Source organism: Falco punctatus, assembly GCF_963210335.1.
Source record: "Falco punctatus genome assembly, chromosome: 1".
In the NCBI taxonomy this organism is placed as follows: domain Eukaryota; kingdom Metazoa; phylum Chordata; class Aves; order Falconiformes; family Falconidae; genus Falco; species Falco punctatus.
Genome location: NC_137580.1, coordinates 81739259 through 81758555, shown reverse-complemented (window position 1 = coordinate 81758555; position 19297 = coordinate 81739259). Strand labels below are relative to the sequence as shown.

At 42.6% G+C, this 19297-nt stretch overlaps 1 protein-coding gene across 5 annotated transcripts in view; it reads right to left on the bottom strand.

Moving 5' to 3' along the window:
- Positions 1-18678, bottom strand: part of KLHL2 (kelch like family member 2) — a 63904-nt gene extending 45226 nt beyond the window's left edge. The window contains exons 1-4 of one of the 5 annotated variants that reach the window (XM_080371052.1): positions 16172-18678; positions 13250-13375; positions 8635-8741; positions 3935-4056 (exon numbers count right to left, since the gene is read on the bottom strand). In XM_080371052.1, coding sequence (XP_080227178.1) covers positions 3935-4056; positions 8635-8741; positions 13250-13375; positions 16172-16194 — 378 coding nt within the window. In that variant the 5' untranslated portion in view covers positions 16195-18678. Of the gene's footprint in view, positions 1-3934; positions 4057-8634; positions 8742-13249; positions 13376-15441; positions 16140-16171 lie in introns of those variants that run through there. The other 4 variants (XM_080371051.1, XM_080371049.1, XM_080371050.1 and 1 more) reach the window with 4 other exon arrangements.
- Positions 18679-19297: the final 619 nt, after the last annotated feature.

The following is a 19297-nucleotide window of genomic DNA, read 5'->3' as shown; positions in this document are numbered from 1 at the left end:
ATTAAAAGGGTGCTATTCAGGATTTTGGACTTCACATTGGTTGTACCTAACACAATTCTTTGAAGGGAAAAATATGCCAGGACAGAGCTTTGTGAAAATACCAGTATTTGTGATGGTTTTCTTCTGATCTCTCTCATGCACACTTCCTGTTCAAAAGCAGCATCGCATGTTTATTGGCAAGTCCAACGTGAAGCTACATGTAATGTTTTCCCCAGGCAGCAGGGAAATGTCCGCCCCCTCAGGTACATGTTCCCACATCGATACAGTAACCCAAAGTATTGTGTGAACACAACAGGTAGGGCTATGTTATAAACCAGATCCTTGAAGTGATTCAAGTTAAGAAAAATAATTAAAAAAAAAATAAAAATGCCAGGGAGAGAGAGCAAGGGGAAAGGAGTGTGGTGGTGGTGGTTTTCTTTTAAGTTAAGTTCAGTGATCTGTTTTATAAAGCAGTCCACTGAACAGCTGTATTAGTACAACTACAGCAACAGAGAACTGTAGCAGAGAATCAGAAAGGAACACGACCAACTTTATCCCATGTTTACCCCAATCACATCCCGCTCGCCCTTTTAACAAATCCCCAATCTGCAAACAACTGCAGGAATTTCTTCTCCGATCCATTTGTGCTCAGTGGAGGCCCTAGGTATACAGCTGACTAAATACGTGCTGAAATGCATACGCATAGTGTGGGAGAATTACTCACGCATGAGCTTCTTATAGTAACTAACTCTCCCACATTGTGCACTACGTGTAGTTAATACCTACATGGAAATTGAAAAAATTTGGTGTGCAAGAAAGTTGATTTGCCTTCTGAAAACGTTAACTTTGATGTTCCCTTCTTAAAACATGACAAATGTGATATTGCATTGTCTGACATTTCATTTCATTCCTGAAATAAAAAAAGAAAAAGGTAGAGCAGAGAGCTGAGAACACAGGAAAACGTGACGCAATATGTAATATGACAGAAACACTGGTATGGCACTGTGCGAAGTGAGTGCCATTAGAGATGAGTGATACAATAACTCATTCTAAATGGACAAATACCAGGAGAAAACCAAGAACATACACATTCATATACCAGCTGTCTTACTGTTGGGGGCTGGGGGGAACCTCTTGAACCAAGAACTGAAGAAAAGAACAAATACTCTTTTATTTAACTACTACAGTGATAACATTCAGTGCTGAGGGCCTCTCTATGCTGGTAGTTTATGCACTAAATAAATGTGGTTTTCTCCTCAATCATCGATTACACCTGACTCTTCTACTCCCCCCCTACACCCAAAAACATACAAGTGAGAACATGACAGCGGCGAGCAGAATTGAACAGCTCTTATGCAGAAGTTGCAAAGGCACAGTAAGGAAGCAATCTCCTGTCCACATCTAGATCCAGTAAAATATTGAAGAAAGAAGCTCACAGTTAACCTGTCCCTTGAGAAAGACCAGTGATCTTGGCTGTATCATTAGGTATTCATTTATAATCGGTTTTCATCAATATACAGTGTAGCTATTTTAATACCAAAGAGTACTTAGTAATTCTGTATTAAACACGAAGCACTCACACCCTTTTCAAACATTGTATCATAACTTACAAATTAATTCAATACCTATTCTTGCTATGTATAACCTGAAAAGACAGAATAATGCACTTGAAGTCCCATGAAGGGTATCAGAATATGAATCATAACCAACTGCCTAGAAGCTGAAGCTCTAGTTTAGCACATTAGCCCAAATACAAAAAAAGTTAAGACAGATGGTATTACACGGTGTCTTAGGTTTTCATGGTTCTGTATTCCTACAAGACAAATTCTTAACCATTATTGAAATTTCACAATACCTTCTAGCAATACTTATTCTTGTCATATGGACAATAAATTAAGAGCTAGAATTAGATCTCAAGAGCATGCAACACATTCATGGAGAGAATACACTTTTAACTAAGGCCTGACGCTCTGCACTAGGTTTCTAAGTTGCCAGAAATTCACAGTAACACCTCCCTGGCTTTCAAACTTAAAGAAGAGGACTTTCACCAGTATATTCATTTTTATCTGTAGTCTTTGGTTCTACCATAATGCAAATAAACACTACATATCATTTAGTAATAACGCAAAAAGGATGAAAGTGACAAAGTAGGAAGAGCTTTACATTCATTACCAGTCACATTACGAGTAGATTCAGTATCAACATTGAAGTCCAACTATATCGCAATAAATCAAAATCCACTTAAAAACTTGACTGTCTTCTCAGTACTCAAGTAACCACTAAACTAATACCACTCACTAGGCCACATTATTTATATTACCATCCCAAACATCATCAGATACATCTTCAGACAGATAATCTGGAGCTGTGAAGATGAAAGCCCCATCAGACTCAGAAGCTTTAAAGCTGGAGATTTCTGGCCTTCACCAAGTTCAGCGTGAGGAAGAAACATACCACTGACTCCTCCTGCCCGCAGACAGGCGAGTCGGCAGTGCCAACAACAGGCTACAACGCACCTGCCCCGGCACCCCTGTGGCCACAGCACAGCAGGCTGCCCACTGCGTCCAGTCTGATACTACTGATCCAAACTACAAGACTGGGGTCATTGAGGTGTGTCAGCAAGACAGAATATTCTGCTTTAAGGATGAAGAGCCAGCATGATGAAGCAAGAAGGGGCTTGTTAGGGAATCTGACACCTCTGGATTTTGCCCAGTGTCTTCCACAATGATCCAAAAATTTGTGCAACCACCAGATTGGCAAGATACAACATAATTTCAGACAGTTTTTTCATTATGTACACCCATCGTCAGACCAGAAGTAAACAACTACTTAAGTAGATGACAAGAAATTAATATTGTAGAATTAAAAGACTTATGGTACAACCTAAGATATGGAAGGTTTAGAGGTAAGGTATTTTATTTCAAGTTGCTAATATTCTCATTTCTAGGCCTTCAATCAAGTGTAGCCGAAACTAGCAGTGACCTCATCTGATTCAGCAGCCGATGAAAAGCTAGCAATTTCAGCCTAATGCCCAATAAAAGCAAATACTTTCAAATCATACAATTGCAACAGAAATTTTCAATGCCAAATACAGCAACATGGCTTTGCCCCCTGCAAAAGCAGCACAATAACTGCTAGTAACATGGCACTGGGCAGGAGCAGAAACAAGGGCTTAGAAGCAAAAAGACAAACAGGAGACTTAAATCCATCACCTGTTACGTAATTAGTTTTAAACTTAGCAAACATCTACACCAAACCCCAAAAGACAGTGGAAGGAAAATCTACTCTGTCCATCTTCAGGATCTGCGGTTAGAAAACATTAAGGGCAGGAAGCTATGTTTCTAAGCTTGTCTTTGTTTTATTCTAATTGAAGTTTCAGTTTAATGTACAGCTGATTAGAAAATCTGATCAGCTCTATGTGGGATGGGCAAAACCTTCATGCTAGATATCGGTTGATTTAAAAACAAAAAAACCAAAAAAACCAAAAAACAGCAGTAGCTAAAAATTTCTGCACAACTGGCCACTGGCAAGGTACAGAGACTGAGCAGGAGAAAGTACTGTATTCTACAGGCCAGCAGAAAAAAAAACAAAACACAGAGACAGCTTAATTGGAAAACATGTTTTTCACGTTTAGGATCAAATCTACTTTGTTTATGTAAATTGTACTAAAGTATCAGAGAGGGGGTGGTACAGAGGTGACTGACAGCATTCATTTCATTATTACATAAGGTTTGGTTGCAAAGCCCATTTAAGTCAACTGACTCTTCATTTACTTCAATAGCCTTTGAATTTGACCTAAAATTTAAACAGCATGACTACTTGCTTTGTAAGCACAAGGTCTGAAAAATTCCAGTTTGCAGACAAGATTTCCTGTATCGAAGCTGAACCACACTGACAAAACAAATGACTCTGCACATTACATCTCTTTTGCAGCAGAAAATATTCTCACTCTTACCTGCACATTTTCTTCTGTAACTTGAATTTCAGCAGTGTAAATATAATCAATAAGCATCCTTAGAGTCCACCCATCAACTTCCTTTATTCGAACTCTCTTTGCTCGGCTTTCACTCATCTCACCTACAAATACAGTTTATTAGTCAAGTAAATGAGACAGAAATACAGCACATATGTTTAATACACACAGAACTTTTTGTGTATGATCAGTTGCGACAGTAAACAACTTCAATAATAATTCAAGTTCCTTCCTCCCTCCCTCCCAAGAGAAAGGAATACTTTGTTGTTAGCACCATGTGGATGCTATCTGAGTCAATACTTTTACAGCAGGTGACCCATTTTCTCCGGTGTACAATATCAGGAAAATATTGTTATCAGGCATAAATAACTCTTCAAATGCATATAAAATCATTTTTCTGGCAAAGCAAGCAATTAAAACACTCTACTTTTATTAATTTCTTAACTGAAGGAGCACACCAAAGGCAGTCTGGAGTCTTTTTAATTAAATAAGAAAAATTATATCCCCGCAGAAAAATTAACATACATAATTCTTTGCTTGACTACTTATTATTCCCTTGGCAATTTCACCTCTGATACAGATGTGACTAAACAGTTAAATCTCAAGCTAAGATAAAATGGTAAGCAAGGGAAAACTTCTTGGATCTCATTTTGTGGAGGCTGACATATTGGCCATACGCCACAACTGATCTTTGTAGGAAAGGCCTGCAGAATAGCTTCCATCTTCTAAAATATATCTCACAATACAACATTGTGTTAATATCCGAAATAACTGCCCAAAGATGCATTTTGAAGTAATGATTATAACTTTCTCCATGACTACCAACCACACATCTGCTCATCTCAGACTTTTAACCCCTTTTGCCTTGACTTGCACTGACAAGCAAAGCATGAACTATGCCGGTTATGTTGGTAGATACATAAACTTTGACTTTGGAAGAGTATATTCCAGCCTCTGGATACATCAATTTCTTATTTTTCTGTATTGGCTGTATTTTTGTTTCTTTCCTCAAGGCATCTAGAGATAAGGGCACTGACGAGGTAACAGATTTAATGTGTACAACAGAAGCAGACAGGATGGGGAAGCGAACAAGATGATGCTGACCATTGCTGCTATTTCCTTGTAAAGCACATACACATTTTCATTGTTTGTTACCCTGTGGTCTCTAGGGTTGGTGCCAAACAATGCATTTTACCCAATGTTTTTGGCAAAGGGATCATCACTGAGAAATTTGTTGCTAATATTCATGTCTTTTTTTGAGCTGGAGGGTAAGGAATGGCATTTTAAATCAAGTCTTTAAGTGGTGTAAAGCGCAGAAGAACTTCTACAGAACATGATACTACTTAACGGCAGCACAGGTTGCTAGCATTCTAGAAAACACTGATGAAGAACCACATCAAAACCAGCAAAATCCAGCCCCCCTCAGAGACTTCTCTTTTCACCTGCTCTTCTGAAACATTCCCCTACACCTCTGAAGGACGATAGCAGTGTGTTCTCTGCAGGGCCCTGTATTCCAAATTTCTACTTGTAGTTTGACACAGATTAAACCTATTGATCTTCAGAGCATGTATGCTGCAAGTTATTTATTATGCGAGCTCCTGTGGAGGTGGTCCTTTGGGAAAATTGTGTGTGTGGGAGAGCAAAGTTTGGTATTCTGCAAGCACATTAGCTTTGTTTTCAGATTTTGTCAAGGCTTCTGGAGCCATGGATAGGCACCTTCTCTGTTTAACAGCAGAGCCCAAAATACTAAAAAAAAAAAAAAAAGAAAAATCTATAAACCACCAAATGCAAACAAAACCAAAACAAAGACTTGCTTCTATCTTCACGCTAAACGGGCATGCAGTCTTACTACAATCCTAGCTCAGCCCTCTTGTGAGCTGGACTTGACAGATCATGTGCAGGAAAACACAGATTCACTTGCTAGGCAGTCCCAGCCCAGAATTCAGGCTCTGAAGAACCCTGTTCATGACTGGGAAGCTGCACCGCCGTACCTCCACAGAGCTGTTAGCAATGGGAAGTCGTATCGCGACCAGAAAGGAAAGCACTGAGCTGATCCAACCTCCCAAGCAAGAACAGCAGAGTACTACGCTAAGCTGAAAAGACTATCTAGAAAGCTTATATTGTTCCTCACAAAGTACTGTAAGGAGGCTTTAAAAAAAACAAAAACCACCCACCACACAGAATTTTACAAACTAAGAATGGAAGTGAAGAGAGCAGGTAATTCCCTAAGGATAACTGCCATTGCAGAAGAGAAAATTAAAAGTCAGGTCATCTTTGTCCCAAGTCAAGCTGTATGGCCACTGAAGCGTCCCCTTCTTTCCTTTAAACATTTAAGTGTATTTAATTCAGATCACAATACATTTCTAAAGAATTCCACTGCATACAGAAGGACAAATTATTCCTAGTAACACAGTCCCAGGTGTTTAATCTTCCCCCTGTCTGCCACAGGATAATTGTTACTAACTGACTAAATTTTGTAACTTTAAAAGGCAGTAACTTTTTTGTTCTGGATATTTAATAGGGCTACTTGTACCATTACACCTGCAAACAGGTAAAAAAAAAAACAGGCAGAGCATTTGATCCCAGTTCATTCCATATCCCGGCCTGCACAGCAGTCAGCACCCAAGGACTCGGAGAAAGATGGAAGTAACCTGCAAACTTGTCAAAATATAAGCTTCTAATTCCTAGTCAAGAAGTAAGCATAAAGCATAAAAGGGCAATTGTTTTTTTTACTATCTTTTCGGTTCCTGTTTTATTCTGAATGGAGGAAGACATTTTCCCATTTGGTTGTAGCCAGTTAAGGGATCAAAGTTGCTTATTTGAACTTGGCGATTGCTGGCTGAGAACACAGATCTGCCTGCGGAGCGTGAACTGCAGGCTTCGGAGGTAACAGTTACCATGAACATCAGGAATTTTTTTCTGTGGGGAATGTCTGACGTGCACCAACACCACAGCCGGGCCTTGCTGGAACCAGCCTATGACAGTAGCCTAAAATCTGTTGCTAAATCTTGAAGGCACAGCTGAATTCCATTTAAACTCCCACCAGCGTGGTTCACCAGCTACACAAACATTGCCACAGATGTATGGGTTAAACACTTCCCACCCTTTACCCAGGTGAGCATTCCCACCCTCTGCACCACTGGGGGCCAAAGACAATCTACATTCAAAAGCATAAAACACGCAAAAAATGTTAAAAGGGACTGAAGCAAGGAAAGAACCAAGATTTCAGTGATTCCATCTGGAGAGCAGCCACAGCCACTGCTGCACTGGCACTCCTAACAGGTAATAAACTTATCCACAGAAAGGGCAGGAGGGGCAAGCAGAAATGCCTTAACCAGAAAAAGCTTAATGTAAAACTGTACTCCAAATAAAGAGCATTTCCAATGTGACAGCCAACTACAGTTAATCTTCCATACAGAACTAATGTGAGAGGCTTGCGTTTCCCTGTTACTACACTGACGGAAAGGAACTGCAGAAGAAGCTGTTTTCATTCTAACTTTAAGGGCAGCAGTAAAAATTAGGAAAGAACGTATCAGTCACCTGGAATGTTTGTCTCAACCACAAATGCAAGCTTGAAGAACTACTAGAAGAACAGATACTTAATTTTACACACAACTTTAAAGCATTGTTGCTGCTTGTAGTGACTTCACTTCTAGCTTTGGTTGTGTCAAAATATTAGCATATAAAAATCAGGAATAATCAGCTGCTTCCCCAAGACCCAACAGTATTTCAAATGTCATCAATCTTCCAGTTGCATACAATTAAAGTTATTAAAACTCTAATTTGCTTGTATAGTGGCAGGCCAAGAGTCACATTTCCACTTCCACCTGAGCTGGTGGTCAGAAGCAATATGTGGCAGAGAATTCTTTTAGTTTCAGACAGTCAACATTAACCACCAGACCGGTACAAGATTTGAGAAGGAACCAACAAAACTTCAGAAGTTAATTTTAACATGCATTTAGTAGCATTTTCACTTTGACACCAAATTCCACATGATTTCCATGGGATTTGTAAGCATTATGAAATTAAACCCACAGCACAGGAATTCAGCAGCTGGAGGCTCCTATGACCCTGAACCTATCTTAGCTTTGCGAGCCCTCGGCATTCCTATTCTAGCAGCAGAGCAGTAACGTGGCCAGCATGGAGCGAGCCGAGGCAGAATCAAGCCCGCACAGAGAAGTTGTGGCAATGATGCAGAGCACATCTGTCACAGAGAATTAACCTAAAAATACCGAAACATGTACTCCAGCTACAGGCTGTCAAAGCCACAGGAAGCTTTCATATCTACTAACAGCCTAAAGTACTTAGGGTCTGAGGAAAGTAGCAGCAGTAGTTGTTACAGGACATAATTTACTCCAAAATGCACATGAAAGTTATTTTAACCTTCTTTTGGACAACTGACATTATTAGAGCCTTAAAGGGTATAACAACTCTGCTATTCCTGGCTGACCTAACATTTAAATTTGTTTAAATGAAGGAGATTTTTTTAAAGCATTCATCATGCTAACAAAGAAAAAGTTGCCACTATGTCCTTAGACTGAAAAAAAAAATAAAAGAAACCCAAATGTTCCTAATGGCTTACCTAAAAATGAAATGAGATCCTAAAAAGCAAAAGTTATTTAATTTTGTGCTTTACAAGTTGGATTGGATTACAACATAGTAAGTATTGAAACGTTTGGTACCTGTAAACATGGCATGGAAGTAGGGGCTGCAGGCGGCTAACACAACTCTATGCGCTGCAATTTCCATGTCTTCAGCTACTATCGTCACATCACACAGCAAGTTTTGACTATTTAGAAATATCAGAGAAGGCAATTTCACATCAGTGAACTACAACAGAAAAGTATATAATATCACACACAATTTCTTTTCCCGTGCCCTCAAAAGACGCAGGCAGACAACGTTGATGAAGCATTGTTTTTAAACGTGTTAAACAACCACATGGTTATTATTCATTGGGATTACAGATGGTGCCTTGGTACACAGAACTTTCTAAAAATCAAACAACTGGATTGTGATTTCTTGCACAGAAGTTTTCTGCATTGAAGAACCAAAATTTGTGTCAAGCCCAATGTGTAAATCTTCTCACTGGAAGTCTGGGCCTCTTTGAATAATTAGCATAGAAAAAAAATGATACACACAAACACTAAAAAAGAAAACCGAGGTAAGAAATAAGACCTTACAGATAACAAAGAATCAAAACTTCAGTTGCGGTGCCTGTGTCACATTACATTGGAAGCTCATGCCTACTTCACTGTTCAAAATCACTACTCCATCATCTCTATTTACTCTTTTCCAAGAATTTTTCATAAACAGTCCATGCACGCAAGAGCAATTATTTTTTTCCGCTCTGACCAGTTTAGAATTTATTATGGTTAACTTCATATCTTGCCTGACATTTTATCTTCATTACATCCATTTGCATTCTTGTCCTTGTCTTGTAATACATATTTCCTCCTCCTTCTGTTGCAATAAAGTAACATCCATTAACAATCCCGCCGTCCCTGCCCGTGGCAGGGGGCTGGCCTGGACAACCAGTGACGGTCCCTTCCAACCCAAACCACCGTGATTCCCAATACCGGTGCTTCCAGTGTGGCTTATGGCTATTGGACAGCCCTGTCCCAGATAAACCCACCACACCACATACTCTTCATAATCCAAATTTCCAGATCAAAAGGGATGGGGGGTGGGGGGAACGCACACACCCAAAAAAAAAACCCACACCCTCAAAAGGTTCCAATCACCCAGCACCTACGGAGCGGTAGTCACTGCTGCCTCTCACCCCCTTCCCATGCCAGCGCGGTCCCTGCAAAGTCACGTACAATCCACAAAACTCTGCCAGGGCAACAAAGGGAAGCGGGGAAAGCACGATCTAACATCCTTAGGGATGGGGCTAGAGCTGTACGTCAATCCAGCGATCTCTATTCTTAGTACTTCCAAAAAGATAAAATCTTACTTTTTCTGAATATATATTGCAATTAGAGTGCAGGCTTTCTGATAGTTTGCAACTACCACAGACGGTTGTTGCAGAGACCAGGGGAAGCAGCTGCAGCTACAGCTCGCAGCCAAACCGCCCAGCTATTCTCCTCAGTCCAAAGAAAATCCCATGATCTCTCAGCCTCTGCAATCATCCAGTTTATCTGAGCCCACCCTCAAGTAAGGTGGCCGTGTGGAGGTCGCACCCCAAAAAATTTGGTGGCCACAACTAACCTTTGGGGCCATGCTGTAATCCTGGCATTAAAATACTTTCCCCCTTTCAGCTTTTAATATTACAGCAACTAAGTCCCGTAAGTTTAGCCTGCAACACCATTATTATCAAAGATGTATAACACAAGATAATGACATACCCAGATGAAACACACAATTCAGAGAAGCTTGAAAACAACTATTAAATTTATTATACAAAAATTGAAACAGAAACCTGGACATAAAAGGTCATCAGATACCCAGCTTCTTCAGACACCTGCACTTATCCTGACAGCAGGAACAAAACATTTTTTACTTAGCCACACAGAAATACCAAAGATAACAATGAAGCCAGAAGCAAGAATTACATCAATGCAAAACTCCAGCTAATTAACCACATTGTGCATATATAGACATAGTAACTTAGAGGTAGTTCAGATATATCTCTACTCTGGAACTGCGTTAAGTGAATGAATATGCTCTGTGTTACTACCACACAACTGAAAAGCTAAATCAACTACTAAAACTACTAAATAAACAAGCTTATAAATTTAATCACGTACTCTGCTGCAAGCATCCTGTAGCTTCCACAGCAACTCCACACCTTCATTTCATGAGGACACACCAATTTGTTTCAGAAAAGCTTGCATTCTGACACAACACTGTACTCATTTGCTTGTACAGAGCGACTGAATGAACCGAGACATGGGGGTACATCATCTCAGTAAAGGAAATGAGAAAATGAGAAAGGGGGAGCAAACAAGTATTGATTTAAGAACAATAACTGTTTACCAGCTCACAGGCTATTCCTCATTGGTTATTATAAAGAAAGGTCAATACCCACGCCTTCAGAAGATCTTGGTAAAGTCTTGTTTGTATGAATGAGGATTTTAACAAATATAAGTAAGGTCAAATTCCGTTGTGATAAAAGGAAATCATAATGAAGAGTAAAGATGGGTATCAGAGGGTAATTTCTTCATATGTCAAGAACTAATTAGCTATCCTAATGATCTCTCTGACTCAGTGTTGAGATGATGGTGAGTAATGCAATGACAAAAACTACAAAGGACAAAATTACTCAAATTTGTCAAAATTTGAAGGCACAGAAAAAACCTCTTATGAGCTAGTAGAACCAGGCAACTTGACAGCAGCTGAAAATGTAATATAAACTCACGAGCTTAAGCATTCCAAAACAAATGTATTTCAAATGCCTAAGCAGATGATTTCTTCGCTAGCTATCCACTTTCTGGAGAGTAAACCCCTGGGCAAATACCTGCTTGTGCTATACTAATGAAAAAAACTGAAATAGAAACCACTTTAAAAATGTAGTAAATAAAATCTAAAATATCATTTCCTTGATTAATATTAGGTCTTCATTTAGAATAATGAAATCTGAAACACTTCTAAAATATTTTAGTTTATAATTTCAAATAAATAAATACAAATATTAATGTTTATACTCTTATTTAATTAGCACTTACCATTCTAAAAGCTGTACTCAGCTTGAACAGCGACATTGCTGCCTCAACTACCTTATTAAATAAGAACTACCTAAGTTAAGGTTTGCATGGCTCTGCTCCTGTTCCAACTTTATTTATACATGTAAGACAAAATTGCTCAAATTTCTTCTACACCAATTCAAATCTAAGTAACCATGGAAACTAAAGTATATTCTGAAAATGATCCACGGCCTTCAACAATGCACTCTGCGGGAAGACCATGTATCTTTTACTCGCAACACAACAAAAGCAGGTAAGGTTTCTGCTTCTGGAATTGTTGCAAGATTCATTCTGGGAAGCTGTTTCTTCGTCTAAACTCTTGCTCATCCTTAGGAAGTGATGGCTACTGGCTCTAGCCAGGCTCTGTTACACTCCTTAAGACACTGAATCTGGTTACTGGGATCCTTGAAAAAGTCAAGGGTGTTAAGTAAGGTGAAACGCAAGTATCAGTCCTTCTCGCGAAAGGTAACTGGGTTGTTAACAGACTAGAAAAATAGTCTTTGCTCTTATCCCGTTATCCTCAAACTATGGAAGTCTTTCAGCTGGATTTAAAGTCATTTATAGTCAGCATATGATTTTTCTCCAGTCTTCCAGTATGGTATGAACTGTCACAGCCAGACAAATACATTGACTGACCACAGTATCTACCAGAGTACTAAAAGTTTTACCCATATGGAACAGCAAAGACCAAAGACAGAGGCATACTTCAATAAGGTATCAGTTGCTGTCTTTTTTAAGGTGAAGTCTCTCCAGGTTCTAATCTTCTACGGGAAATAACAAAGTAGTACAGGATTTTCACATCCTCTGGTATTGTCTGTGCTAGAGAAGTGGTTTATTTATTTAATTCCTCAATTCTGGCTGTTAGTTATAAAGCTGAATTACTGTCAGTGATAGTTTTGAGTCCTAATTATCAGAGCTCAGTTGTGAGCTCTAATTACCAGCTATCACAGTTTTCAACACCATCCCACCTCACTCATATGTAGAAAATAAATCAATATGGGTGCTAAGAACAGCATCAGCACCAGTCTCCCAGTTTTGCTCAAACTGATGGCAGTACCACTTGAAGTTTTACAAAACTTTCCTGAGAAAAGTTACTTCCAATATTTGATTTGGGAGTTCATCAGTTTCTCCCAGGGGGCAACAAAAGATAACTAAGAAAAGGTACTGTCAGTTGCTCTACATTTGTTAGACTGTGACCTATGTCTCCAGACTAGAAAATTTTAACATTTTTCTAGTTCCCAGCCTACCACAAAAATCAACGGAGGCACATGAAGAGCCTTAGACTCAGCTAAACAGCCACTTTACATCTGTCCAGGATCAACTACATAGAAGACAGGATCAGTAGCTCTAACTCTTCAAATACAACCTCCACATATTTTTCAAGTCTCAAACCCAGTTTGGATTTACTTACGAGGGACAAAAACATGCTTTACATTACAGCTGTCGTCATATGACTATCATTCAGCTATCACTTCACTGTATATTTAACCCTTCTCATCAGCTACACTTCTGGAATTGCACGTTCTTAAACAAACAATTACTATTAACTGAACAAACGCAAATGAAAGTAAAAATGTATTATGGACTCCAGATGTACACAGTGTAGTAATACCTTCTTAATTCATTCATAACTTTAAAGGCTTTCTTCATGTGCCATGGGTTTACTGTAACAGGACAGTGAATTTCAGTGTTATCATCTTTCAGATCCAAGGGCTTCTGGTGGCAAAGTTTGGTACATCTGGAAAGAGGAAGGAAAACAAAGAAGAGAGTTAACACTTCTGTCTAACCTCCAGTTCTGTCACTCTTATTTTCCCCACCTTCATCTTGGTGAGGAGGAAAAGATTTGTACTCCAACTTACTCTTTACTCCAAGCAATTCTAGTTTCCCCATTACCCACAGCGCAGAGTAGGTAGAATTCCTGAGGAAGTAATATGTTGGTGACCCAGTGAGGTTCACAGGAGCACTCAGGGCTAACAATAGTCTCCACTAAGGAAAACATGAAGATGGTGCCTTAGAATATTTACAATAAGCCCTAAAGTGAGGGGAAAAGCAGAGGTTTGGGAACTTTTAGCCTGATGTCCATACAGACCAATGGCAGAATGCAGCATCCATCACCCCCATCTCTCAATGCTGTCACCACCTGTGAGACAAGAGCCACACTCTGCCCCTCTCCCAGGGCCTCCTTACTGGTTCATGCAGCTCCCAGTTCATGTCTGACAGGAAGACCACAGGGCAACTACTTCAATTGCCCAGGCCTTCCCTAGCAGCAGCACAAGACGTAAGTGAATATGAGGAAAAAGTGGGTAGTTTTAGAGATGCACTAAGTGTTTTGAAAAGCAAAGCAACCAACCTCTTTAGTCTTCTCTCAAAAACGCACCCAAAATACCAAGAGAGAAAAAAACCTAAGCACTGTGAAAAATCATTAGCTCTATCTGCAATTACCTCCTTTCATAAGGAATACCCAAGCACTACAGACAATAACTTCTGTAGAAAAATGATTATGTACACCCCTCAACCTCTAGGACTGTCCCAACAGCAAGTGGGTTTTCATGCCAAGCAAAGCCAATGGCTTGTTTCATTGTTTACAATCACAACATTATTCTTACAAGGCAAACTGCATTGTCGTAGTACTTAGAAAATGCTTAGCGTCAGTGATGTTTTCACCTATGGTATTGTAAACCTATTCCAGAACCTCCAAGCTGGAAGTAAGCAGGCAGGGAAGTCACCTGGTCGTGCAACTGATCCTGGTACATCAGAGATGTGATTCTAAATGAAACCTAAAGCAAGTAAGATTGAGTTTATAGTAAAATTTAAGGTATGCATTGAATCCCGTAGTTCCAGCCTCATTTCCACCATACCTAAAGCTTTTTACTTGGGCAAGTCTAAAGAAGCTTAAAAGAAAAATTCAACTATAATTTAAGATTTTAAACTCGAGCCCCAATTCTGTGCACTACAACATGCAAAGCAAAGTAGTTGGCTCTACTTCCCATGATTCCAAAACTAGATACTAAATTTTGGAGAAAACAGCATCAAACAACAAAGGAACAGAAAAAAGTCCCTGAAAAACACCAGCTAGCAAAGTAAAATCCACCTACAAAACTCAAATTACTACCAACTTATTACACTGTACCACGAAACTTCTATGAATTAAAGTTTCATGCTCAATTTTGAATGATACAACTCATTGCTGAAAGGAATCACGTAACAAACAATTTTGCATCACTCAGAAAAAAAAAAATCATTACATGTTACAGAGCACATACACATGCTGCTGTGTAGAGGTTAAAAAAAAAAAAAGACACCCTATCTAGAAAACTCCTTTGGACTGAGCATTACTCTTCTAAATCATGTGACATGTAGTGACCAGCATTCAAAAAGTCACATACAGAAATCAGTGACTTCAGGAAACACTCAGAACACCAAAGGATAACTGAGGAAGAGACCCAGCTTTTAATTATACCACTGCCTTATCAAGTCCAAAATACAAACACTTCTTGCATGGCACCTTTATAAATCCCAAAGCAGTGCATCAGGTACTGAAGCATACGTATCTGCACACGTATACGGACTATGCACACATCACATACAGACAAGCAAGGAAAAAGGGTGGTCAGAGTTGCCTGTAGAGAGCTGCCAAGCAACCTGGACAGATGGAGGAGTTCCTACGAAGCGTGAATTCCTTTGCTGAAGTTTCATTAGTTTGTCACAAAGGATGACTTTGTTTTAAGCTAATGAAGCCTACAAACCCACCAGCCATACCCCTCCCGTTCTGAGAGCGGCTTGTCTGCCTGGAGTCTCCCTTACCATTCCACCAGTTGGGTCAAAGCCGTCTGAACTGGCTCCCTTTGGGTTGCTCTCAAGGGCTTCACCCGGAGCGCAGGGGCCGCAGCGGGGACCGGACCGGCCGGCGGTGCCGGGGGTGCGGGGCTGCGCGTCCTGCCGAGCGCTGCCGGGACCGACGGCTCACCCGGTCCCCGACACCGCCGGCGTGCGCCGAGCGGGACTGCTGAGTCAAGCGGGGAGCAACTGGGGACCGCATATGGAGGAAGCAGAAGGAGTGAGGGGGAGGATGGAAGAAAAAAAAGACCAGGGAAAAAAGCGCCTGTCCCCGCCAGCGGGCGGGCTGCGGGAGGCGGCGAGGGGGTGCCGGCAGCCCTGCGCCCACCCGCGGGGACCCGGCGCCCGCGTCCCCCGGCCCGGGCGGCACCCAGCGCCCGCCGAGGGCACGGGCGGCGCGGCACGGCGCTGCAGACGGCCGCGCTAGCCCCGGGCCGCCCGGCAGCGATCACCGGCTCCGCCGCCGGCGCGACTCTCCCGCCAGTGCTGCCCCAGCCGCCGCGGCCGGGTCTGCGCCCCCGCCAGCGCCGCTCCGCCCCCGGTGCCGAGGGGAGCCGGCTCAGCTCGCTGTTACGCGGCGGGGCCCGGCCCCGCGCCCCCAGCCCGCGGCGCTGCACCGCGCTCCGCTCCGCGCCGCCGTCCCGGCCGGGCTCCGGGAGCTCGGCCGCCTCCCCGCCCGCCCCGCCGCCGCACTCACACGGGCGGCAGCAGCATCTCCATCGCGGCTCCGCTCGGGCTCCCTCCGTGCAACGCGGGCGCGGCGCGCTACCGCCAGCACCATGCCAGCCGCCGCTGCCCCGCCGCGGGGTGCCGCCTGCGCCCGCCCGGCGGAGCCCCCGCTGCCCGCCGGGAGCCGCCGCCGCTGCCCACTTCCGGGTTCCCGCCCGCCGGAGGGCGCCGGAGGGGCGGGGCGCTGGCGCAGGCGCGGTGGCGGGGGGCGCCCGGGCCGACCCCGTGGGCGGGGGGCTGCGGTGCCGAGGTGGGCGGGCGGCTCCACGTCGGTGCCCCCGGTCGGGCGCTGCGCTGGGCGCCGCTGGGGCTGTGGGGCCGGTGCTGCCTCTCGGCGGGGCGGCGCCGTCCCAGTGGCTCTGGGAAGCAGAGGAGGCGCCGCTGCCCGCCGCTGAAGGGAGCGGGGCCTGAGCGGGGGCGAGCGCGGCCCGCGGCCCCGCCGGTCCCAGGGCGCGTCTCCGCCTGCCGGGAGCGCGGGGGCTGCGGGCAGGGCCGGAGAGCGGGCCCGGGCCGGGGCGTCCGGCGGCGGGGGGACGGCGGGGGGCGCGGGGGCGCGCTGGGCCCTGCAGCCGGGACTGCCCGTGGGAAATAAACCAGCCAAACGTGGCCGCAGGTCTCGGCTGCGAAAGGAGCCGCGCGGGCCGCGGAGGGCACCCGCGGCTGGGTCCCGGGCCGGCGGGGAGCTGCCCTGGCAGGGCCCGAGCGGGGCAGCGGGGCCGGGGAGCGGCTCAGGGCGGGGATAGGGGCGCTGCGGGGGGCAGGCCGTGACCGATCTGCTTTCATTTGAGCCGGTCCAGCAGAAGAGCGACTGTGCGGGTGCCAGCAGCTGCCCTCCTGCCTGCAGTCATGCAGTCGCCAACGTCGAGGATGCCGACCATGAAGTACTTGTGTTCTAGTGTTTGCTTCAGTAGCCTCTGTGATGCAGAACAGGCCAAAAGAAACAAATGCAATAGGGATCTCTTTCAAACATGTCTGTGCAAGCGATGCTAATTCGATTAGTAATGAAGAATACTACATTTAGCAACTTCTGCCCTGATGTACTCGAGAAGAATGTACTGTACTAGCCCCTCTGTAAGTTACTTCAAAATCTTAGCTTAGATTGTGTGGTGGAAGATGTGTTTAGCAAGCTGAACACACTTTAGGTATTTATGTCTGATAGTGTTTGTAAAAATAAAATGCTTCTTCACTGGAGAAAGATTTTATATTGGCAAAGTAACTGCTAAACTAATAAATCTGTCACTAACCGACCAACTCTATTTTGTCTAAGAGTGGTAAGTTTGAGGACAGCACATTTTAAGTAGAAGGCAAAACAGAAAACAGCAGGCGCGTTTTGGGTGAAGAATATAAATGGATACATAAAACCTTCACCAATGTTTCTAATAAGGTTATTAAAACTAAATGTATTTTAATTTGTTACTTTCATGTTTGGTAGTCTAATAATATTCCTCACTTGGAAAACACCATGTTAGTTTTCTCAGTTTACCAATCCTCTTTCACTACGCTGTGATGTTTGATCTGGGAACACTTCAAAATTTTTTCAATGGGTTTCCACCAGAGGTTTTTCTAAATTAAATAGTTGCAATTGTTAGTGCCTGTTTTTATGAAGTCTGTGCTTCATAACTGCTGAGTTTGTCTCCTCGAGAGACAACTAGATTTGCTTCTGGGTTGTATTGGAAAAGACGAGGTACTTGTTAAAGATCTGACAGATGCAACAAAACCTGTTTGCAGGGCAGTCGGCTCCAAAGGAGCCAACCAGCAATAATGCACTCTGAAAAGGGGGTTTAAAATTCAGCCTGCTCCATGTGGTATAGCGTCAGCAAGTTCTGAGTTCATAAGCAGGGATGGCCTGGGTAGATCAGAGAGTTGCTGTTGACCGTCACATCACACTTCAGGTTTTTGTACCCTAGAATAAAGTCCTGTGCGTGCTACTTGGTAAGACAAAGTTCCTAGCTTTTACTGATCCATAAGACCTAAGTGAACCCAACTAGTCATAGATTGCACGGTGTTTAAAGGTCCACACGGGACATGCATCATTGTAAACTTGTCCAGAAGCTGATGAGGGGTTTTGTACACTACCTGCATATACATCCTGCAAGCACCTATGTGCAGAAGCTGCAGATTCTGCCCGTTGTTAACATGGCAGAACTGTTTATTAATGTTTATTCTTAAATGAAATTTAGCATTTCCAACCTGTGATTTCTTTTCTTGTAGTGTTGTTTTGGCCTTTAAGCCAAATGTTTAATGTTTTTTGAAGTAACTTTGGTGATGCAGAACATAAAGAAACACAAATAGAGCAGGATTCTATTTTATTTTTCTAAAATTATGTCTTTGTACTTCAGTAATCATGAAAGAAATCATAAACAGCTGAAACAAAAAAGACTGCATCCAAACTACATTATGTGATTACAGCAAAACAACTTACATATCTAACCATGAAAAAACACATCCTTTAAATACAATGTTTGGATTTTTATAGGATTCAGCTTGATCCAATGTCTCGTTGGACATTGTTAGAACTTAGAAAAGAACTTAGAAAAGAACTTTTAGAGAAAAAAAAACTATTTATGCGGGGGGAGGGGGGAGGTGTATGTAGTTTTGAAAGGAAATAGGCTACATTTCTTAACTATGATGAAACAGCTGCCATTTTTGTTTATGCTGCTGCAGTTCAAATCACTGCATTTACTGAGGAAATTCTCTGTTGTGTTTAGGACTGCCCCTGTAACAACTCTTGGTCCTTTCCCACTTGTTTTAGAGTTCCAAAGGAATGCTGCCAACTCTTACTATACGATTGCACAGTTCTTTGGATATATTGATGCTCGAAGTACTTTACTGGTATAGAAATCCTGACGCTATACATCAGTGAAGTGCAGTGAAGACAATGAAGCTGTGTCAGCAAAGTTCTGCTTTCTAGCAAGACAGTTCCACAAGTTACACAGTCCCACAACTGGTAAAAGTCAATGGAGGGTGTTTTGTAAGCATCTTTGAGGGATCACACACCATGCTGACATGGTTATGTTAGAAGAAAACTGCATTAGGTTTAGCCACAGTGAACACCAAAATAAGTTCTTACTAGTATTTTTAATTGACAAATGCA